The 25274-nt window shown below is 40.3% G+C and overlaps 1 protein-coding gene across 1 annotated transcript in view; it reads right to left on the minus strand.

Annotated features, from left to right (window-relative positions):
* The window catches only part of cers1 (ceramide synthase 1), a 31702-nt gene that overhangs the window by 3921 nt on the left and 2507 nt on the right, over positions 1 to 25274 (minus strand). Inside the window, exons 2-6 of the mRNA XM_030082864.1 lie at positions 8192 to 8351; positions 4144 to 4324; positions 3418 to 3579; positions 2987 to 3134; positions 1678 to 1838 (exon numbers count right to left, since the gene is read on the minus strand). Coding sequence (XP_029938724.1) covers positions 1678 to 1838; positions 2987 to 3134; positions 3418 to 3579; positions 4144 to 4324; positions 8192 to 8351 — 812 coding nt within the window. The remainder of the gene's footprint in view (positions 1 to 1677; positions 1839 to 2986; positions 3135 to 3417; positions 3580 to 4143; positions 4325 to 8191; positions 8352 to 25274) is intronic.

Here is a 25274-nt window from a genome sequence, read left to right on the forward strand (position 1 = left end):
TCAAGGCCGGGCCGATAAGGAGCGCCACATAATCACATCTCCATATGGTCCCGGGGCCGTCTGATCCTATCTGCCTTCCAGCGCTGCCGTTACGTCGGCTCGGCAGGAGGTCTGCCAGCTCCGCATCCTACAGCAAGTCTCAAGAGAAGAGAATCCCTCACCGAGGAGACCGAACCTTTCCATGATATCATAACGGTTACTGTCATATTTAACCACTATTAACAAATCAGGGAGGCAGGGCGAAGAGGACCCTAAAAGATTTAGGGTCTTCATGGATAAAGTGGTCAAAGGCTACGGTGATAGCCAGCAGCAGATGATAGGGATGCATGGGGTAAAGGTATAGCCACAGATAACAACAGACCTGTTAATAACTTTAGATAAAGGCACAAGCACATATACTTCGCCTCCAGTCAATATTTTCTGGTTTGGTGCTACAAAGTACAGTTTTGCATTGTGCAATCTGGTGGCTTCTTCAGAAGTCTATAAATGGCCCAAAGACTCAGAGGCACAATCTGAAGGCTTCAACATCTTTCTGTAGCATCACAGGAATGTATCCCAGTGTCTGCCGGGATAACTTCCACATGGATCAAACTCACAATATTTAACAAATCAAAGTGACAGCATGTCCTGACTGCAAGCTGAAAGAAACGTTGAGAAAGAACTGGACCGTGAAGGTTAGAGCAGTGGCTTTCAAAGAGCAAGATGCTCCCCTGTTCAAGGGGGCTTGGGGCCTGTCTGTGTGGGTTATCTCTAGGTAGTTCAGTTTTCTCCTACAGGCAGAAATTATGCATTTGAGGTGACTTTCAATGTCCTGCAGGGACATACTTCCCCTTGGAGGGGCAGAGAGCCGATGTGGGGGCTCAATGCCCAGAGAGGCTCTCTGCGGTGTGAACAACTGGAACAAAGAATGGCTATATTTATTTTTCAATACTATTCTGGTGTCAGGCTGGTTGGAATTAAATGTACTTTGAAGTCTAAAGGAGGAGGTCTTACAAGTCTGAATAGTATTTCTTGTTTAATCTGATATTATTTGGCATTCAAAGCATATGTAAACTACTTAACTCTTAATTTTCAAAGTGAAGTGATAAATTCAAAATATTTCTTCTGGTCAGCCACAGAAAAATCATTTAATTTCAGTCAGTAGTCTTGTGAAATCCAAACACTGTCTTTTCTGTGAAAGCCACAACTTTGTTTTATAAACAATGTAGTTTTGTGCGAGTCACTTGAATGTTTTTGGACTGCACATCATGCGGTCATCAATGGGAAGGGAACTCTAGGACTTTGGTTGCTGTTTGACTGTTGCGTGAATCCAGCCTTATCGTTCACAGAGGGGTAAAGTATTTTATGGTATCTGTGAAGACACACTGACAACTATGGCTGGTGATGAATGTACAGAATGATACGGGTGTTAAACAGCAGTAGTGGGATAAATTAACACACTGACACAGGCTGGCTTAGTAGCTCAGGTCTTCCCAGAGGTCCGTCTTTAAACTAATGATTTATTAATGTAGAAAGTCTACAAATAGCACCTAAAGACTGGTTTGGTTTTCCTTCAAACTGACTGCTCCTAAAATAGGTTCCACTTTTACAGAAAAACTCTAGTGGTTCATTTTCCAGCCTGCGCTGTGGTTTCTGTGAAGAAGTAAACACGGGACAGAGACTGGAGGCGTCGCTCACCCCTCAGTGGAATTGTGATGTCCAGCATCGTCGTCGTTGTTCTGCGCCTGAAGATCTCTGAGCAGTTTCGCCGCTGCCTTGCTGCTGTCCTCGTCCTCGTACTCCCGGACGTCGTTCACTTCCTTCATCTTTAGCACCTTCACTACAAAGACCACAATGAACTACACACACACAAACACACACAAACAAACACACAAGAGGAAAGCAGGGACTCATTAAAAACAGATCCGCCACTCGAGTAGCAGGTTTCCTGAGGACAAACAGTGAACTGTGACTACTGTGATTAACGGAATACATTTAGCTTTTTCTTGATATTGAGCAAACATTACCAAGCTACGCCGAGCGTGTCAGTGTCTTTATTGATGGTGGTTGTTTCCTCTTCCTGTGTTCTATTTTTCATTCCATTTTCTATTCAGTTGAGGTTCTTGTCTGTCTTTAAGTTTCCTCCACAACACACAGCTTTCCAGACGGCGGTGTCACTTCATTCCTTAGTCTAATAATTGTTTTTATTTGTCCTTAGTAAACCTTTGACTATGTTTTTGTCTTCTTTCTGTATTTTGTCATTTGTCAAATTTTCCAAGTAAAGTAGCTTAAATGTTTTACGTATCTCATTTCAGATTTTTTTTTTTTTACCTCCTCAATATCTTATCCCATATCCTTTCAATTTTTGGCAGTACCCAGATGGGTGTGCATTTTTTCACATCCTCCTCCCTTTATACCTTTCCATCCTGCCACATATTCATCCATGCACCAATATATCAAAGGTCTGATCTGAGCAGCTTACAAATACTCCTGTAAGGCTCAGTAAGGCCAAATGTCCTTTAATTTTAGGAAGCAGCAGAGTGTTATGTCTGATAACTGGTTTCTTTCCTCTCCATGTTAACCTTGATATCACATTGTCCCATTATATCTTTTTTTTTTTTTTTTTTTTTTAATCTTTACTGCAGAGACTAAAACAAATACAGTAGCCTTGGTTGAAAGTTTATTTTAATATTTCTATCACTGAGCAGGAGTTCAGACCGATATTGAACCATCTGGGTCTATCCTAGTCTCTTGATTTATTTCTGTGTAATATGCACCACGTAATTTCAGAATTGCTTGTGTGACATTCACTCGTTACTATTGTATTGATCCATCTATTATTCCAGATGAGCTTGCATATTTGCGTGGTCTGTTGAGGTGGGGAGTGAGGAGTGCTGACCTCCACTTGTTATCTTTGAATGCTGTTCATTGTTGAAAGTTTGAGAGGATTTTGTGTGTAACTGGTGTGAATTTCAGTGTTTTGTGAATGTCCTTCATGTATCCTCACCAAGAACCAGTAGATATTCATGATGAGCAGCGCAAACAGAAGTGCGTTAAAGAAGAAGTAGAAGGGGATGGTGGGGACAGACTGCAGGCTGGAAACACATGTGGCGTACAGCACTTTGAGAGGGAACCAGTAGAGACGGAACCAGAACCTGAGAGAGACAGAGACAGCAATACAGTCAGGACCGGATATGTGCAAACCGCCTCTTCATCTCTGGCATCTATTTGGGTAAATGACACAAAAATGACAAAACACTGGAAAACTTTAGACTGTGACAAAGAACTACTGGGATGAGAAAAAGCCAGGAGAGAGAGGAAATGAGTGAAATGTGTGTGTGTGTGTGTGTGTGTGTGTGTGTGTGTGTGTGTGTGTGTGTGTGTGTGTGTGTGTGTGTGTGTGTGTGTGTGTGTGTTTGTGTGTGTGTCAGTGCTCACCAGGTGATGCTGAAGCTAACGGAGCCCATGTTAGACAGCACGTCATTGAGCAGGTAATATCCTCCTCCTCTGGACTTCAGGTAGACGTTGAGCTTTGTGAACTCCAGTTGGATGTCATTAATGTCATGCAGGAATAACACCAGAATCCCAACGTTGTGGTATCTGAAGGGCACAAGAAACACACAGTGGAGTGTGGGTCATCTTCGCATTTATTTCTAACGCATGCACGACATGCAGGACATCAAACAGCACAAACAAGGAATAACATTAAAAACATCTTGTGCATTTAAATGCGCCCGCCTCCATTCACTGATGGTTTGGAAAGTTTTTTTTTGCTAGTCATTTATCGTGCATTTCACTTTTCCGTTGACTTGATAACAGGAAAGGGATTGCATTGTTCTTGTTCCTGGTTTTTGCTGAGCTGAGATAAATACTCCTGCACCCTGTGTGAACACTGACTGAAAGCAGCAGCATCGTTTCTTTTTGTTTTTTTGTTATTCCAACAGAAAATGTAAGTTTCTGTTCAACCTTTAATCAGCATATTAAATCATAAAGAAAAATGTACTACTAGCATTCATGAATTTTATCATCATCATAATCATCACTGCTATAACACACACTGTATCCCTGCTTCTCTGTCTGGTTGCATGTTATTACACCGGCCTAAAGGTTTCCTGTTTTGTGATTAATTCACTCCCAGCACAACAATGCAAAATAAAAATATACCTGAAGGCATAGGAAAAGGAAATGAGAGCCAGTGTGATGATGTGGTGCACCACCATGACTGCAGAGTCCTTCCTCCAAGCGTCCATGTAGACCGTAGCATAGATGGAGTGGCCGTAGAAGCTGCCTTGGATCAGGTAGGCTATGGCGATGTCTAGAGGCACTGACATACCACTCTTCCAGTCTGGACAAACGCAGAATGTACAGAGAGAGCGGTCAGAACGAGGAGGGAGAAGGAAATGTGTTTATTTCAGTGAGTGTGTGTGTGTAGAAAAACGTATTTTTCTTCTGATGAGTCAGCTCTTTAAAGTGTGCTCATTGAAATGCTTAAAAAACAAACCTTGACTTCAAATACGGAGTCAAATGGGCAAAACACAACGTATTCAAGCTATTATGTGTGAAACAGAAATTTGGTGTTTTCATAATTATTACTAGCTTTATCTTTGTCAAAATTCAGCACCACTTTAAACATCATATCATAAACGAAACAAAGTTTAAAAGCAATTTTATAGTAAGTGTAGTAATAGTAGAAAGATTTCAAAAGCAAGCCTTGGAGCTGTTCTATTTAAGGTTTATCTCATATTATCACATTAAAGGAAAATATAACTGTAAAACCGGCCCCCTAATATAGTGTCAGAATTTTTAAATTTGGTAATAAACCCGCTAATCTGTTGAGCGCTATCTAGTTGCCAGGCTTCAGAGAAGCTGTGGTAGATGTTCTGGTATTTCGTCTACAGGGGGCAGCAAAATAACATGTAACGATTACAGCTTGTCTAATGGTTTTAATGCTGTGCACAAGTCATGCACACATTAGGCGTTTGCAGCATGTACAAATACACCTCCAAATATACAAACATCAAGAGTTTGTCAGAAAAATAACTATGCTAAGGATATGAAAATGACACAGAATCAAAACATACATTTACATCGTGTTTTAGGTCTTTTTTTCTATGTTATCTATACCCTTTTTTGCAACTGACTGCAACATATTTTAAAACAGAGAGGAGTAACGGTGTCACCACTATCACACAGCATGATACAGCCATGCCAGTAGGCCTATTTACATCAGGCACGGCGCTTATCAGTGAAAACTCAAGTGCTGGAGACCCTTGCTTTGTATCTACCAAACTGTGATCTACTCAGCAGTCACTTGTTGTCTGCACAAAACAAACTCTGCCTTTGTTGTTGCAGTCAGAGCTGTGATAAAGTTTGAACAAATCATTTGCTCAGGTTTTAAAGAGATCAACTTCACATAGCAAAAAAAGCATCAGAGATGAATGCAGCAGTTGACTCATCAAGAGAAGACGGTCATATTCACATCTACGGGACATTTATTTTCATCAGTGAGCCACCAACGGGTATTTTAGAACTAAGCGACAAAACCAGAGTACTTAAAAGAAAATATGTACATGCACGAGAAGAAGAACATGCAAATGCCAAACAGAACATCCCCCAAGCTGAGCCCAAACTCAAACTCGGCATATTTTTGCTGTAAGACAAGATTGCTAACCACTGGACATAGTGCCATTTGGTTTCATTCACAGACTTTATTTCACTTTTAGTTCATTTTACTTATTTTTGTTTTACATTTAATAAGATGTTGTTCATATTCTAATTGATCCAAGGCAGTGCAGCTGCAGTAAAGAGCTACATAAAGAGCAGTAATGCAGCTGCTATTTGCTGCAGATGATGAATCGGTTGTGTATAAAGCCAGAACCTCGTGGTATATAAACATATAGCCATTTTGACATAAATATGCTATAAGCAGTGTCAGCAGAGAGCAAACTATGTACAATCATTTCCGGGGAGATATTCCAGAGGTGAAAGGTCAGTTGGGGTAGTTAGTGTGTGGGGAGGCTGAAGGGATCAGGTTTATTCTCAAGAGTGAAATGCAGGGTTTTTAAAGTACTGCAAGAACAACAGGCCACATGTTTATTAAAGCTATGAGGTTGGCTCATGTCTCTGAGACCTATCGGATGTTGGATGGAAACTTTCTCCTCTGCTGTTGGAGTGAGGTTTGTCTCTGGTGAGATGGAGTTACGTTCGGGCCTTGTGTAATGTTTATTGATTGGACCTTCCATCATTAAACATTGAGAAGAGGTCTGCTAGATGGATCACAACAGAGTAGCTGCCAAGCGGAGGCATGGGAACTGGAGTCTTTCCTTTATTTCATTTTTTTTTTTTTTACTCCCTTCTCAAGATGAGGCAGTAACCCTCCACAGGCCTGTCCCTCCACTATGGCTTCTTCTGATTCTCCAAATGTTTGAAGACGCTTCAAGTCTCTGTCCCTTCTTTCCTTCCGCTACCTAACTGTCCAGAGCTATTACGCTCCTTTTGTGCACGCCTCAAGCTGACAGCTATTAGAGGTGAAGGAGCTATTAAAGATGAACCTGGCGCTGTCAACTGGCCTTTGTGAGCTCCACTCAGGAGCCTTGACACCTCCTCGTCTGATGGAAGAGGCTGAGAGGCTATAAAATACCTCGCAAGTCCCAGTGCACATCCACCCTCCATTAGTAATGCTGAGTTTTCAGCCGTGAGTCTTCTCTCCACGTAAAATTATTCAGACAATGTATAATTGATATTGAACCAGAGTGTAACGTACATTGTAATAGGCGACGAAAGAAAAACTAACTCAGCTTCTGCTTTAGATGTCAGGCTGAACTCTAAATAAAACGTGGGTTTTAACAAAACGAAGTAGTAGTGCAATAAACCACGAAGGCTGATTAATTAATGTCCCAGCATTTGCATGAACCAGTAGGCTGCATATCCTGTCTAAACTGCTTTAAATATCTTCAAGTATTTGAATACTCGGAGACATTTTACCTCAGTCTTTACCAGACTTTGTTGGGTTGCCTGCCTTTAAAAAAATGTATTTATTCATTTATTTATTTATTCGTTTAATGTATTGTATTATTTATATGAGTACAAATCAGTTATTGGGGGTCATGACCGCTGGATGGAGTCAAGCTAATTGTTACAAAAACAGGATGTACTGTAAAACAGTGGAGGCTGATGGCAAAACTCTCATTTGTGTCATGGGATCATTTTAGTTCCCTAAGTAGAGTATCTGAATTAAACAGACATGTTCAGGGACAGTGGAGCAGCAAAGGTGACCAATAAAGTAAATCAGACCAGCCAAGCCCACAGCAAAGGTTGTTCTGCTAGTCATGAATGTGAAACCCTGCAAAACTGAAAGTGAAAGAAAGAAAAATAAAATGCTTCAGGCTGTGTTTCAAGACCATTAACAATGAAAATAAGTCAAGATTTTTTAAATAATCTGTCTCTAATTCAGTTTTTTTTTCTCCAATTTTCATGAATCCACAAGACAGTGTTTCAATTTTAAAAATATGTGTTGACAGTTCCATATTGTAGAGGTTTTATAAACTATCAACTTAAAGCAACACTAAGGAACTTTCAGTTTTCGTTGATTTTGGCGGCGCCAGTGGACAAAAGCGGTAGTGTTTTGCCTGAACGAATACTTCAGTTCCCATGAGGACTAGTGCGTGGTGTCGTAAAATACTGCTCCTGGTCGAATGCTGTTGGACTGAACTCGCCTACATTTGTTTCCAGTGGCTGTGGGAAGGATGGCTAGCGACGAGGTAATGAATCTAGTGGTGGCTAAACAATGTTATATCATGATGTGACACATGCCGTAAAGCAGTCCACACATTTGGAGTTTTTCATGTGCAGGGTTCCTACCACCCTCCTCACAGTTGCATAGTCCAAGTGAAAGCAATACTGATGCCCTCAGGCCGTGACAGAGGGGTCATTCAACTACTTGTAAGTCGATGTATCATCACAAAACATATTAAAGTGTTTTATTAAGGTTGAAAAGTTCCTTAGTGTCGCTTTAAAGCTAAATTTTATAGGTCTCCTCTCTCTTTTTTATTGTGGCTGTGTAAGTAACTAAAGGAAGATCTTTTCAGATGTTGCAATGAATCCCAACTATCAAGATATGGATGAGCACAATGGAATGATTCAAGTAAAGTATATAAAAGAGATAAGTACATGCAACTGAGCTGCAAAGGTCATAGTCTGCTGGGTATCTTACTGTAGAAGACCGAGGGTGGGTCGTTGAAAAAGGAGTAGGAGGTGAAGAAAAGTAGGTAGGTGCTGTAGGACCATGACATAGTGTAGAAGACCAGCTTCCACGCACTCTCCGGCATCTTGGCAGCATCTTTGGGCAGCAGCCTGCACCACTGTGCTAGAGGCTGGAAGGACAAAGCAGAGACAAAAAACAAAAAATAAAACAAAAAGTCAGTCAGTCCAGAGGAGAAATGTTCTAGACACAGTTCAATCAGCCGCTTCTGCAGGTTTGTGGCTTAATGAGCTGCCCAGAGGCCTTTGCACATGACAAATTTGTTTTATCGTTTAGCATCAGTGTGAATTCAATGTGTAGTGAAGTCAGATATGTTCAGCACTCACAGCCCGTTAATACACACTGGTGCTGTTGAGTAGAAGAATTTATTCAGTTGTGTTTGTTTCAGCATTTTGATTGTTTCGAGTTGAGCACGCCCAGTTTATTTGCTTTGTGAAGAAGATAAAACTAAAGCAACCTGGAAACAACACAGACGTATTTGTAATCCATAAAGAAATGAAAAGGTTTTCCCAGTATTCATTATGTTGTTCTCTTCTAGACAAACGAGATGATCAGAGTGACAGTTTGCAGCAGTAAAGTTCAGCAGCACTACAGCCTTCAGAATGACCACGGAGCTGAATCAGCACCTCTCTAAAACTGTTTAAATCAAATATTCATGAATGTACAATTTACTGCCAAGCTGTTGTAAGAGACTGCATTCATCTTGCTTAGGTGTTCCTAAAATCCTAAATTTAGTGAGTATGATGTTAAAAAAAGAAAGAAAAAACAAATCTCCATTTCACATTACATACAGTTGTTTAACACTTTATGAAATTTGTAGATATAACAATGACAAACAGGAAGGGATGTTATGTGGCAGAGTAAAACTAAGGAGATCAAGTGGTTTTACAGCTGTACAAAGAGTTGAATGACTTCTAAAACTAAAAACTAAACTTGAAAAAGAAAACATACAGAACGGATTAGGAGACATCACTAATAAAACAAGTCACTTTTGAAACACTGCATCCCCCCAAAAAAATCTTCAAGTAATTTTTAGGTATATCTTAAGTGTTGATTCAAAGTGGAAGATGACTACTGCTGGCGGGCTGCCAGAGCTGCTGACAGTGTCGTTAAGATGTTACACTACAGACACTCAAGGCATCTTTACAGGCACAGCATATAAATCAAACATATTTGACTCACTAGCATCAAAATATTGATTCCCTTTACCTCCATATGTCTTTATCTCATTGACACATGTTCACCTCATCAAAACACGTCAATACAACACAAACACAAAGAGCATCCACCCATAAACATGTGCTTTTTGCAACTCTGCTTATTGCATGCTCTGTAAGCAGAAATGGAGGAAGTCGAAGAAAAGGATCCTGACATACTGATGTAGCCTGATAGCACAAGCCCACACCCCCAGTCGCTGGTTGGGCTGTGTTATCTTCCTCTGTGCAGTCCCCAATTGTACTGCATCTTTAATCTTTACTCTCATTTGCAACAGCAAAGTAACAGTCTCCGGAAATGCACAGAATGTGAGAACGATTAATTCCAAATGTGCACAAGCACATAGAGGAAACACAGAAGGGGGCATCGAAACAGGTAAAATATTAAGTTGGTAAGAAAGCTTATTCACATTGTGAGACGGGAAGGTTCTCAGAGTTTCATAGCTGTGCCAAGACAGGAAACCAAACCCAGCTCAGCGCCTCGTGTACAAAGTGACGCAGACACACACACCGACAGGAGATGCACTGAGATGGTAACAGGAGGCAGGAAAGTGAAAGCTGCCTGTGTCAGTGATACAGCGCATCTCATTCAGATATTACCAAGCTGCTAGTCTACAGGACATGATCTGACACGGCTCACTCACCGCTGACATGACAAATTAATGCTGTGGCTTAAGAGCAGGATCTCATCGTTGTTTCTACCTTTACAGTCTAAAAAAACATAACGCATCTGTGCTTCTTCTGAAATAGACTCCGCTGTTTCTCACTTCATTTACTTTTTGCTGTTTCTTTCTTTATCTGTGACTTTTAAGTGTTTTTTTCTGCAGTTTTCTAAATTGAAAGTAGCTCCTGTGTCACTCAGACAAGCAAGGAAGTTGACAGAGCAACACCGATGCCAGATAAAAATGTCACATCAACAGACTTTGTGGTCCTTGGCAGTGACAAACGCAGAGTAAGACAGGCAGCAGGCATGTGATCCCATCCGCGGCTGTTAACTGGCTGAGACGGGGGTGACATGTGGCGTGTGTTCAGTAAGTCATGACCGGAGCGCAGTGGAGTGCAGGGCACTCACCACATTCTCTCAAATCTCTCCGTACATCTGTATCGCTCCCTCTGTATCAGCCCTCCCTTGCATGCATCTTCCCTGTTCTCACCTCCTCCATCTCCTTCAGTTCCTTCTCTTCCATGCTCCTTCATTCCTCCTCTCTCCACCCCCGTGTCCCCCCTGCCTGCGACATTTATTTTTAGAAGCCAGCTGTCAGCACACACCATTACCCCCCCCCCCAAGTCTTCCAACCCCTCCAATACACACACACACACACACACACACACACACACACACACACACACACACACACACACATAAAAACACCAAATCATAAGCCTGCACACTTGAATGCTGAAATACAGGAAAGGCTGACACAGGTTTATGCAAACACCAGCACAGCCTCTGCAGCTCAGATCACACTTGTTAATCATGGTTATTGCTTGTCCATCTCGTTGCTAGAGCTCAGGAATTCAACCTTTATGTTCTGTTTGCCTTTTCAACCACTGCAAACAAGTCTCAACTGTCTGCAGGACAGGTGCTAAAGAAATAGACCACAACATATTTACAGGAAATCCATAGTGGAAATAGTTTTTCTGAACTTTTAAGGGGTCCCAGGGGTGCAGTAGTTATTGCTTCTTTTTTTTTTACCTCACAGCCAAAAGACATGAGTTAATTTTCAGCTCTTTCTATGGAGAACTTCTTATGTTCTACATTGTTTTCTTCAGCTTTCACTAACAACCCAGACATGCTTGCTTTGCTAATCTCAATTTTCCAATATTTGTCAAAATAATAGAATCAAGGGGTTGTGTTGTGGTTAACACAACCACTGTGATATTATCCCTGGCTCAATTCTGTGGTTTGAGGCCTTTCAGTGGCGAGTCGTCGTGCTCTCCCTGGATGTGGGCTTTTCCAGGTTTGTTGGTTTTCTCTCAAAGCCTAAAGTATCAGATGAGTTATTGTCTCTAAATGGCCAATGGGTGTGAATGTGAACGACTGCACCAGTAAGTACTAGCAACCTGTCTGGGTTATACTTATATGACTCATTTTATTGCTGGAGCAGTTGAAACACAATTTACATGATCAGTCAACTTCCCCTGCGCACACAAACAGGCACACACAGACGGCAACAGCGTTCATGCATGCTGCTCTACCATGACTGAAAGCAATTTGGGGTTCAGTGTACTGATACGATAACACTGGCGTGGGGACATGGGCGGCATTTGGATTGGGATTCCTGTCTCAACCTTAGCCAGACTGAGTTCAGTGTTATTCTAGTTACTGTTATGTATTATGACATTATGAAATTCTTGAGGAAATACTGAAAAATAGATTATAATTTCGTAAAGGCTGACCGGATTTGTCCCTTTGTCTGTATTCAAACAATGTGATAATTTCTTGCATTATCTAGTCTCAGAGTGAGTGAAACAAATTTCAATAGCAGTATGCAAAACCTTTGCAAATTTAATCAAATGTAGTCTATTTCGGTTCATATGCTTGCTAATGCTCTGTTAAAGGGTGCTACTCATGCTACCATGACACTGAAACATGTTTGAGACTGCCAGCAGAAGTTGTTTTCTGTTTATTCAGCAAAAAGGAAAAAAAAACTAGGAACTAGGGGAAAGACATTTTGGCAAATTCAGCAAACTGTGAGGGGTTTGTTAAAGCCATATTTGTTTTGCAGGCACATCAATAAAAGCAAAACAACAACATGACACTGATAAAATGATTTTCTGTCATCTTCAGAAAGTAATGCTATTTTTAATTTTGACATGATTTCTGTGGCACAATCCCACTGCAGAGGATGTCATATATCACCTGTTTACGGTTGCTGTTTTTTTTTTGTTTTTTTTTGTTTTTTTGGGACAAAACTAACTAACAAAATTACAAAAAAATAACAACAAAAATAACCAAGTATCATTGGTCACAATTGACATATTTACATTTGTGGATCACAAACTCTTACTTGTTGTGAAAATTCAACGTAAGTGATGTTTTTTTCTCGCAGCTGTTTTGGAAAGAGAGTAACCATCCACATTCAGGAGATGGCTTTTAACCAGGACAGCTGGAACCAAATCTTTGTTTGAAAAGCAGATTGTGGGAAATTGCGTAACAGCCAGCCAATGGTCCCATTCTTGTCTCTCTGAGTACTACCTAGCCCACAGTCTCTCTGGTCACTATCCACACACTCTAGCATCCAAGCTTTAGGATTTCTTTTTATGTTCATGTACACAGCCGTGGTATATTGGGTCAAGGACACTGAGATAATACACTCGCCCTCTGTCAGATAAATGACAAGGCCTTGAGTTACACTCAGCTAGGACCGATGACCATTCAACAGGCCCCCCCGTCTCTCTCTCTCTCTCGCTCTCTCTGACAGACACACTCTGGCTTGGCTCATTCTCCCGCTTAAGGCATCACTGGCTCTCGTGTCACTGTCCCTTTCTGCCTCGTCCTCCCGGGTAAGCAGAGAGGCTGAGCTCTAACAGAGAAACAGGAAATGGAAAAGATACCAGGAAGAAACTACAGGGGCTTACTGTGTATGAAAGAAAAAGACACAGTTTGAAAGGACCTCACGACAAATGAGTGGTTCCCTTAGCAACGATGCCGGGAGGCTGGCAAAGTCAAATAATGTAGCAGAAAGCTCCTTCCATCTTGCTTCCATTTCAGTCCTTCCTATTTGCCCCAGTCTTCAACTTGCTGTTTCTCTATTTATATCGAGCTGCACACTACTGCGCCCTCTGTCTCACACTACAATCTCTCAACTTTCCTTCCTCTGTACTTCACAGAAGCAAGTGATGAGGGAGGAAAAAGGGTGAACGACCTCTGGCCTGTTATATAAGAAGATAAACTGGGCCAGTGAGTCAGGATGCTGCTTCATGAGCAGCTTTGTTTAATAAGACTCGCTCCCTCATTCACTCTCTAAAAATTCTTTGGCCTCATCACACTTCGATCACTCCTGGCAAGACTGCTGTCAATCTGTCCGTCTCACTGTTAAGCCCATTTCGAATGCAGATTCCTACTGGTCCATTTACATCTTTTTCCAGGACTGAAGACAAATAGGATTTGCAATGGCTAATCCAATAGGTCCACTGAGATTCAATCTAAATATATATATGCTATTAAGTATATCCTTTTTACCTGTAATTGAGTTTACACTGGTCTGATCTGTAGTAGCTGTAAGTTTTGGTACTGCAATTGGTCGAACTGCATTTCAATTTTAGTCTGCCCATAAATCCATTCACCACACTATTTAATTTTTACAGCTCTAATCAGTTTGCCTTTTTGCTCTGTCTTATTTTTTAAGTTTTCACCAAGTAGGTAAATATGTAGTAACAAATGGGTTAATGAGACTACAGAAGCTGTCATTTATGAAAAGTCGGAGTTTCCAGCTTTGTCATATTTATCATGTAACTATAGTCATGCTAACTATTCTTAAGTAAAGTGACTGTGGTGCCTGTTGTTTTTAGATTCGAAATAAATTTCTATACCTTCTCAGGCCAACGGAACTGAAGTTTGATCCAAAGTTTGTCTCAACAAATGAAATATGTGTCACCGCTATCTTCAATGGCTATCTGTCACATATCTTATTTGCTGCAATTAAAAACCCCATGAAATCCTCCATGGGGTTTTTGTTAAGAGAAACAGAATGATGAACTTCTGGGTCATCATTTATAAAAATATATAATCCCTCCAATCTTCTCTTCTGCATCATCCCATACAGCTTATCCCTCTCTATAGCAAGTAAATCATCTCACTCACCCCAGCCAATTTGCTTCGTGTTCTTAACAAGGTGAGGAGTGGACAGCTGCCACTGAGGATAAAGCTTATTTCTCAGAAAGAGGGGCAGACGGAGCCAGCAAATACTACCACTGGCAAATCTCTTTAGGTTTTAGAATTGTAAACTCTACTGGTTGGTTGTTTTTCCATTTGATACGAATGAGACTACAAAAAGGTGTTGCGCTGAAACTCTACAAAGTTTTTGCTGTCAGAACCTCTGTTTCTTCGATTCCTCGATGACTTCCAGCTTGATGCTTTGACATATTAACAATTTGGCTAAAATGTAATTCGGCTTTTATTATTTCACACTAGTATTGCATCCATGTTAGGAAACAATCTGTCATACACAATCCATGTAAATATGTCTGCCCTATGATGGACTCGAGGCTGCATCGTGTCTCTGTCCAGTGCCACCTGGAATCAGCTCGAGCCCCTCTGCAACCTTAAGCTGGACAAAGGAGCATAGAAGATAGAATGAATGAATATTTTTGAGCGAGGCACATGCTGAAGAAATGACGTCTCCATTCCTAATGTCAACTACCTTCAGTGGGCACCAAATGAAAAACAAATCAGCGTGAGATTTATGGAGTGAATAAAATGTCGGGAGCCAGTCTGCGTTTTTTTTAAGTTGTTCTATAGGGATCTGCTAATACTGAGGAATGTTGCAATGTGTGGATTAAGGCCACAATAATGTCACATATTTGCTTCCAGCAGGGCACCTTTGCAGCATGTTCTACTCCCTGCTATCCTGCTGCATGTTTCCTGTGCAGTGTACATGCTGGCATGGTGAATAGACTCTTCCTCTCCCTGCCAACCTCTCTGGCCCAATAATGTTGATTAATGGTGGCAATTTTAGTCATGACTGCTGCACATCTATATCCTATCTCTCCTCTGGAGGCTGTACTGAAACTTAAGTAATGCATGGTGGGAAATTAGTCAGCTGTTAATTTGCATGTGACTAAAAAAGAAAGAGATGGACTGATCAATTCTGAGGGCATCTGGGGAGCAGCTTGCCAAGAGAAATGTTATAGTCTTTGTGGAGAAACACTCACTTGCATGATAATCATTTTGCACTGACAATTGACATAAAACAATTACACTGCATAACCCTGGACAGGCAAAACACACACCTCAATATCTGGTTGTGATATTAATTTTTATATCCACCATAATCACACAAAAAATAGCAGCAGTTTAACGTCATTAAACCTGACATGTTGCATTTGCTTCTGAACACAAATTTCATTTAAAAATGCATGGAACAAACAGTTATATTTTATCTTAATTTCCAAGGCATTTAAATGTAGTTTGGAGGAACTGATGTTCTCAGTTTGTGAAGGCATGCAGTCTCTTTACTGAAAACAAGCCATCAGCTGTTTGAAGATAAGTTTTATAAGTTGCATCACAGTGTGTACAATACAGATATCTGGGTCAAACACTGAGTTACAGAAAAGTCCTTTCATTAAACTCCTATGTTTCCCTAGGTATTAAGAACATTCACAGAGAAGTGCATAATTATTTGGACCCTGAGGGACAGCGGGAGTTGCTTCCATTCCAAACGGGTGATGAAATGTACTCTGTAACTTATAAAGGACATCTGGAAGACACTAGTCTCACACAAATTGGACCAAGGTATGATGAATTTTGGCTTTACACGTGAATGTTGTTAGGCAAACTAAGAAAGCTCATATTACGCGAGGTGGTTAAAGCCAACACAGCTGGACCTTGATTTGATTAAAAACACATGATTAGCCATGTAGAAAACTCATTTGCAAATAAGTACGTGACAGAACATACACATTACCCACCAGCATCTGCATGGTTCAAGCACATGCCGACGCTCACAGACTGTCAAAGACAAGCTGCAGTAATAAACTGTAGTTAAATGGAACCACATCCTATAAGACATTCAACAGTGTTGATTTGACTTTAGTACAAAACATCTCATCATCATGAAACAAAGGTATCTTTTAAGGAGGACAATATAATATTTTCTTAGAACCTAAAAAAACCCCCAAAATTCTTATGCAACTATAGTGCTGAAATAAATAAAAGTCAGAGCTTTTCTTTTTGCAGCAACAGGTGGAGACCCTGTCTTGAAGTATATTTATCTGAAATATGTGTATGAAGAACAAAATGTATCTGTGACCGAAGGTCAATAAACTAAGTTCAATCTTCCCATTCCATTTGAAATATATTACTGTAAAAAAATATAATTAGATTTAGCTTTTCTTGCAGTGAGCCACAATCTTTAACTACATATGAGAAATAATAGCTGCATAAGAATTACCAAGTCCTACAGTAGCACTTTCTTCCAAATAAAAATTACAACTTTTTCTTCAAAGAGTGAATACTATCAATCTACAGTCTAAAATTACCTACATAAAAAAAAATTAGCCCAACAACTATAGGATGTTTTTGAGGATCTTTGCTGATATCTCACTGCCAATAAGTAACAGTGGCAACCTTGACTCTGTCGAGTCTGTTAGTTGACGACTGCAACGGAAAAGGAGTCGACCTTTGTGATAAACTTGAAGTAGTGATTGTAGTTCTGGGTTAAAATACGTGGCAAATGTCAAATCAGGAATGCATGGAGTGGGAGTATGTAAATTTAAGACAGAAACAGAAAAACACCAACAGCAAAGGAACACTAGCAAAGGAGCACTTGTTAAGAGGTCGAGCCTATTAGTGGGTCAAGTTAGCATCAAAGCTAACACACACGCACGCACACAAACACACACACACACACACAACAAAAGCCATTTACAGGATTAAACTCAGGCACACATGAAACAGCATTGTTTCCTAAATAGTCTCACAGTATGTCAACTTTGGAAAATGACTTATTTTAAAAGACAATTGTGCAGCATTATTCATCAAATTTTTTTTTTTTTTTTTTTTTACATATTTAGATCTTTTTTCAGTATAGGCTATTTGCTTCACATTAACATAGTCATGTGTCATCATCATCTCTCATTTATTTTTTAGTACTCACAGCCAATCATAAATGAGAATTACAAAGCAAGACTAATTATTAGGTAAGATAAGGCTACCAGTTCCTGTCGCTTACAAACGGACAACAAATTACTGAAGACAAGAACACAATCAACAGTCCTGATATGTTAAACATGTCATCATGTGATGTTTGATATGTACCGTAAATTCAGTTCTCTGTGGTGTTTGTACTAGCTACACATCGTCAGTTCCTCACCGTGAATTAATGCACTTTACAGTGGACCTTTCACAGCTGCTTAACACAGTGCATTATAATGAAGTTTGTCTGTGTTGGGTACATGTTTAGTTCTACTTCTCAAAAATATCCTCCACCACTGAGATGAAAAGGAATATAAATCAGACATTATGTCTACCGTTTTTTTTTTGTTTTTGTTTTTTGCTGTGAGCAAGACAAACAAACAACACCAGGCTTGTGATGTTGTCATGAGTTTTTTTTATCCATGTCTGATCCAAGCACATTAAAGAGTGTGTAATTAATGAATTGCTGTATTTGTTGTTATTAATATATATGTTCTTGTTGCACAGAAGATGAATGTTGATTAAATGCAAAAGACACCTACCCCTCAGAAAAAAACAAAACAAAAAGTGGATGGATGAAGAGCTGCCTTCCTCAGTCCAGCAATGATACATTTAACCTGCTGAATGCAATGACGTGCATCAGGGATTATTGTGGCAGTATTTTCATAATCTATGAACCCACTAACAGAAATATATCCAAAGGGATTCAAAATTCCTTCATGGCACACAACATTTAAGATCTACTGCAATGATACGGCACTTCAGAGGCCTGTGACATCTGGGGTCCGTATGAAGCCCTTAGGTCTGTGCTGCAATCACACTTCAATCCTTCTTCCATTTAATCACAACAAAGTTTATTTCAAAGTGGTATGAGGGGAGGCAGAATTTAAACTTCTACAGATGAACTGTACAGACTAAAAAAGTAGCAACAAGGCGAGTCTTATTAGGACTGAAGCTGCCAGTCACTGACACACAGTGAGAGAAATAAAGGTACAGCCTCGATGAGTGTCGTCACTTCAGCTGCTCGCTGTCCAAACTGACAGCACGGAGACATATGGCTGTCATTCATAATGTAGTATCTATGCTACTGGCAAGACACTGAGAATGAGGACTGATCATATAGTGTGTTCCTGTGTGCCAGGGGAGAAATTTACAGGGATGAAGTAAATTATTTCGGGTAAGACTGATTAACTCCTAACAACAGAGCATGTCACTTGCAAAAAGCTTTCAAGAGACATCCTTGGAAGATTAGGCCTATAGCAGCTCTTAATCATAACTGGAGGTTACTCGTGACAGAATGGAGGCCTGCATATTTTATTGATGTGGCTGTTGTTCTGGTTGACTCTGATTGGAGTGAGTGAAATTATGCCGATTCTTCCTTTTGTTTTTAAGCACAAAGCAAAAACAAAAGTAGGACACCATGACACCTGGGAAAAGACAGTTTCAGGCAGAAACTATTCAAATTCGACATGGAAGTAGTTTCAAAAGTTAGATTTATTTGTAATTCACACATTATAACCAAACATGTCTATCTGATCATGGAGCTGACAGCAATGATTAAATTAGGCCAGCTTTGGTAGTAAAGATCAACTTGGTGAAAAGTCAACTTTTTTCCTGCAAGTTTGCAGGGTAGCAAATAGTAGTGCTGCTAGTGATGATAGCTAGGTATGGCTTTTATAATGGGAAAATGTAAAGTAAAAACTTTCTAATGGAATTCATAGCAGTTGTTAGTCATGCCTTATATGCAAAAGTTTAGAATTTCTCTTTGAACGCTGACATGCTGGTTAAAGACAACAAGGAGCAGCATGTTACCTATGCTTGCTGTAATGGGTCAAAATTGACTGTGGAACATCAGAGCTACCACCAGGTGAAATTCAGGGTACACTCAGGACAGACTGCTAAACAGACCTTCGAACCTTTCACGCATTTAGTCCCCAGCTAACTCTGGGTGCCTTTCTAGGATTTTAACAGCACCTGGCAAAATCTCACGAAAGGAAAAGAGCAACATACTCAACTCCACACAGTAAGTCTAGAGCTGATCAGCAAGTTTTAACCCAGGAGGCTCTTACAGTAAAGCTACAGGGCTAACAACGGTGCCACTTAGTCATTGGTAGATACTGTAAATACAAAATCTGCATGTGCCTAACCATAGTGTCCTACTGAGACAGTCCTGTCAATTTCCATTTGTAATTATCACTAATACTATTACCATTTGGCCACATGACACTGCAGTTAATAACTTAAGCTTATGTATTAAGCTTGTGTGGGTTAAAGAGCCAGGTTTAGACTGATGATGGTAGCTCCCTGCATTGCAGATCGGCCCCATTACACGAACAGTCTAATGGTTTTAAATAATGACTGAATGTGTGGATTAAGGTTAAATTACTGGTTCAAGTATTGATTACAGGAAGAGTAGATCAGACTCCCAGTGCTGATCTATGTTGCATGGACTGAGATCTGTGCAGTCAATCAATGTATTCCTGCAACAAGTTCAGTTTATATTGGGTGTTTTCATCAAAAACATGATATACCTATTATTATGGTCTTCGTCAGTTATATGGTCAGTATGTTTAAAAAAAAAAAAACATATTTGGATAGTTTTACTATTGACTTGATGTTAAATTATTGCCAAATTTTGAATATATCAATACAGTTCATAACAGTGACTTTGTTTTTACACCGTTCAGCTTTATTTGGCATTCTAACTCTTCATAAGAACACACAAAGGAAAAAGTGAGGGAAATAATTTTAAGAATCTGCATATTAAAAGTGACAACAAACAGATTTTGAAGAGAGGGACAGGAAATGTCTGTGCAAAATCTGTGTTAGTCACATCTTGGCTATTCATTTGTTGGAAGAATCTTTATAACCCCAGCCAGATGTCATAAAGATTCTCTAAAAGGTGCCACACTCAAAATTCAACTTTGCACCAGCTAGTTACAAAGTATTATAAAACCAAAACTATGCGGTGAGAAAGAGAAAAGAAATGCCAGAAAGATCTAGCAGAAGAAGGAAGAGCGTGGAAAGCAAGGGGAACAAAAAGTAAGCAGACGACCACATTGCACTGGAAAGCACACTGGGTCTGACAGTTAGGACATGTGAACGTACCCGTTTTTATTCCACTGAGGATGACAGGCTGAAATGAGAAGGATGATCTCATTGCATCCCAAAAATGCTTGGCTCTAAGATCTAACCCATAAGTATAAAGAACACATGGCCACACAACACACGGGTTGAAAGTGCACTAATGTGTGTCTAGCGGAGTGAATTAACTGGTTCCCCTCTGACCATCGCCTTCTCACTCGCCGCCGTTATAAAGTGTCCTTGTTAGAGGGGAGACAGCTGCCAAGTGTGAAGCCTTCAGTGACAGCACGTTCTTGTCCAACAAAGGCCTGTCCACTGAGTCAATGTGGAGGGAAAATAAATGAGGCAGGAAAAGAGAGGAAGAGGAAAAAGATTGAGAGGCGGCTCTGTAGTGGCCAAGGTCTCACGGCACATTCCAGCTGACAAGAGGAGAGAGCGACTGTCTTGGTCACAAAATAGAGCTGATTCATAGGCCCAGTTTACATGGGTGTTTTTTCAATCCGATTGTAAACAATTGTATTAAACGCGAGTGTATTCATATACAGCATACAAAGCGATCCACGATGAATCCTCGTCTACAAGCACCCTGGGTGAAGCTGATTATACAGCGTCCTGTGACATGCGCACAAAGTCAGCCGGCGATCGCTCGTATTCTGCTATGGAGCTCTTTATACAACTCGCTGTTGCACGATTTGGTTCCATCTCACCTCTCCAATGTTTTTCCTGTCAGGGTTTTTTTATTAAAAAGGTGTTTTTCAACCACCGCTGGTTTTTTGACTGTGCTGCTTCCCGTTTACTGGCACGTCACACGTCACTACGTATGAGGTAACGCATGCGCGGAACAAATACTCCTCCGTTTAATCCGCTCCGCTGTCAGGCGGCGTTTATAAGGGACACGGAGCGGATTGTCGATCAGTGTACACCACCTCATACAATCGGCTCCAAAATACAATCCGCTCCGAGTGAAGCGGATCCACTCGGTCGTTTACATGACACATTTTACAATCCGCTCCAGGTATAATCAGCTTATACGTAGTCCATGTAAACGTGCCCATAGCCCTGTTTAATAACTGGTGATGTATATATGGCTTCTTCAGCTATGATTCACACTATTTAAAGCAGCACAACCACTCCTATTAAATAATTTCACTGATATAAAGTTACTTTGTGAGTGTAATTACAACTCTGACGTAATGTGTATGGGTTTCCCCAAAATAATCAGATGATCCACATTTGACAAGCAAGCAAAAAAACATATTTTACTTATTTGTGTCTACAATTGTCAGTCATCAAAACAGAGTTTTATTCTACAAGCTGAGCCACAATGTCAAATCCTATGCTAGGATTGAAGAATCAATTTATATGGATTAAAAAAAAGAAAGACCAACAATGAACATTTGCTCTGTTGATAAATTAATATTCATAAAATTAATATTAAGCTGTGACCAGGAGCAAGTGACATGGCAAACATGCCTATATAATATTTTATTTGTCCAGCTAGATGTTGAGTGAATGGAACGACACAAAGAAACCTACAAGCAACTGAGTGCAGAAAACCAAACATTCAAATTAAAAAGGCATGCTGTCACATTGACTTTAGATATGCTATTATCTAAATCTTTACTTACAGCATCAGCAGTATGTATTTTAACGAGATGAAAATTATGTCATCTATAGACAATTTATAATAAATTACAGCAATCTTTTGTGAGGGAACAGCAGCACCGACAGTTTAGCAACTCCTTTAGTGCTGCCTATTTAAGTTGCATATAAAGTTAGAGTTCAAGTGTCAGGAGGTGGTGGAAGTACTGTTCAAGTAAAGACAATCCGATGATACAGCTGAGTCATGAGAGGAGCGGAGCGGAGGATGATAGGACCAGGACTAGTCAGATTCCATGACAATAACAATTGTTTGCAATCAGTGTCAAAATTACAACCAAGTTTCACCTGAGTAGGCACTTTTGGCTGAATGGATATCACTTCCCCTTAACCACAAATCCGGTATCAGGTTTCTCTGTGCGGCTCTAATGCACAACAATGAGCGGGAGCTTAGTGGAAAGTGATCTGGGATATGTGGTTGGAAACCTTGTCAAACCTCAGGCTGCTTTCACATTTAGAACAGCAGCAGGGGATGGGGTGCCACTCAACTCAGAGCAGGAAGATAAGCACTGCAGCAAGGCTGGAGAGTTGGCATCAGTGCTGCTCTCCTCTTTATTTATGAGAGCAGTCATAAAGTGCTGCTGAGAAGGCTTGACCACTACCTACCCTGTTTGGAATAGCTGCACATCTTTGTAGGTTCCAAAACATGCCAGAAGTGGCTGGATGCAAAACTAAGATTGTGTACTGACCTGACAATGTAAGATCTATAAGAAAATATAGTGTGTCCTCTTACCAACCATGTGTGTAGGTGTGTGCGCAATTGTGTTACTGATTGGCTGCTGTTTGCTGAGTCAGCTGGCCAGGCCCCAGATACACACATCCCTTCAGCCCACTTCTCTTCTCCCGTCCTTCCTTCCTTCCTCTCGCCACCTCTTCTTTGTTAATCAATTTCTTGAGATCATCTTTTTCTACTGTTCTCCCACACTTCTGTCAATATTTTGCAAACATTTTTGTACGACCTTTTGTGGCAGTAGGAAATGGCCTCTTAAAGAGTGAATGTGCAATGTGAAGAAATCCTCGCAAACTCAAAACAACAAACTCCTGTGTGCTTCTAAATTCATTGCAGTTTTTAAATTTGCAAATGAAAATCCACTTGTGTCGTTCATGCAAACAGAAACGCACACGCTTCACATACTTCACCGAAACATGTTAGTGCAAATTAAAGTTTAAAAATAAAAAAGAGGAAGCAACGATGACTGATGCTTTCACGTGCTGTGTGACATTTAGAGAGTAACTTGCTGCATTTCTTTAGGAGCACATTTCAGCACTTAACTTAAAGAAAACATTTAATTTTTTCCTGATTTTTAAAATGCAAGTGTCAGTAGTAGAAGGGGGTGATCCAATGCAGTACATTAAAATTCAAAAGCCTGATCGGAAAGTGGTCTACAATATGTGCTGCTGCAGCTTGTACAATCAGCCTTCAAACCAAATGTGAAACACTCACTCACTCAACCACACACTATTTAGCACATCAGTCCCTTCCCCCCAAACACACTTATTGCAATGTAGCCAGCCACATGCACAGTAATATGCACAAAAGAGGTGAGACCTTGTTTTGGTGTCTCGGTTAACAAAAAATGGCTGCTATTTATAACTGTTGTTTTAGCTATTTATGGTGTATTCATAAATACACCATATATCTGAGTAAGAAATGGTTTTCATAACTTCCTGGTTTGCAGTCTGGAGTTAACTACCAATGTAAACCTCTTGGCTGTGGTTGTAAATGCATTCAATTAACTTGGCTCATGTTGTGGCTACAGTATATGATGTACAACTGACTGTGCAAAACAAAATGGAAGCATTAGTCCAATAATCGTTCAATCTGTCCCATCCAAACCACAGGAGAAAGGTACATTTTAAATTAGTAATCTTCAGTTCTTCAAACATAAGTTCTTCAGGTAATGAAACAGGAAACAAATTATTTTATGGATTAAGGGATACATGATTCATTGATCAATCCATCTCTGTCTAAGAAAGATTGAGGGCTGAGCCAAATCCAAGATGACACTAAGCAAAGAACAGTATGAAATGGACAGGTGGCCTGTGCAACACAGCGTTAACACAAAGAAAAAGGTAATCCCTTACCTACAGTCACACTGACTGTCATATAATAGACACCAATTAACCGTACAGCAGTCCTTTAGATTGTGGGAGGAAGCACAGGAGAAATGTCTAATGCTGACAGTGTATCAGCTTTCCTCCTTGATTTATCTGCTGACTATTTTTTGATTTATGAATAAACCTATTTTTGAGATTAGTTCCCTTTGATTAATCACTTTCTTTTCAAGGTAGCATCCACAGTGACAGAAAGCCCAATGTGCTTCACAGTTCAGGTTTTTTTTTAAATACACATGTGAAGGTCCATGTCACGAGACACCAAGCTTTAGTCCTCATGTCACAGTCTAGTGAAAGACTAAGATTACGCATGCTTTGTCTACTGATGCATAAGCTAATATTTACTGTCTATAAGGTTGCAGGTCTGAATCTAATCAAGCATGTTTACTCATGATTGTGCTGTGACTTATTGTTCTTTGGGCAGTTTAGCCACTTGACTACAAATCAGTAACCACAGCAATTATACACTTCAACAAAGTGAAAGCCACACAGTCAGTCATTACTGGCAAGTTATTAAATGCACTGTGGTTTACTCAGCATCCAACTACATGGAAGGAAGAGCATCCCTTTTTGTTCCAAGTCAGTGATCTGTTCAAATAAAACCTTAAACATTGTAGTGAGCAGTCCTCTGGCGACTCACCTCAGCTTTTTTTTGTTTAACAGCAATACTCACTGACACTGAACTCGTCTTTATTCCTAATATAAGCACTACAAATGTAGTATTGCGTAATGAACAATCTTAGCTAGACCTACAGTCAAAAGCTCACCTTATGCTGTACAGCTCTTAGGCCTCAAACTGAGTCCAACCCATAAATGTTCCCGAGGAGTCAGTGAGTCACACATACTCCTGACACACAAACATAATGTGAAGGGAAAAACAGACCTCATTCTTTGAATTTTCTGGCCGCATCTGGCTTTGCACATGGGGCCCTGAGCTATGGTATACTGCTCCTGCATCATCATCCACCATGTGCAGACAGTCCACCCCCACCCAGCATCATGGTAGAGTAACGAGCCAGAGGCCACATCCAGGCTATCTGTGGACTCCTCCCTGGCAGGGTGGAGGTACTCAGACCTTGGATGGGTAAAAGAAATGTGGAGGAAC

The sequence above is a fragment of the Salarias fasciatus genome, chromosome 23 (assembly GCF_902148845.1).
Source record: "Salarias fasciatus chromosome 23, fSalaFa1.1, whole genome shotgun sequence".
Classification (NCBI taxonomy): domain Eukaryota; kingdom Metazoa; phylum Chordata; class Actinopteri; order Blenniiformes; family Blenniidae; genus Salarias; species Salarias fasciatus.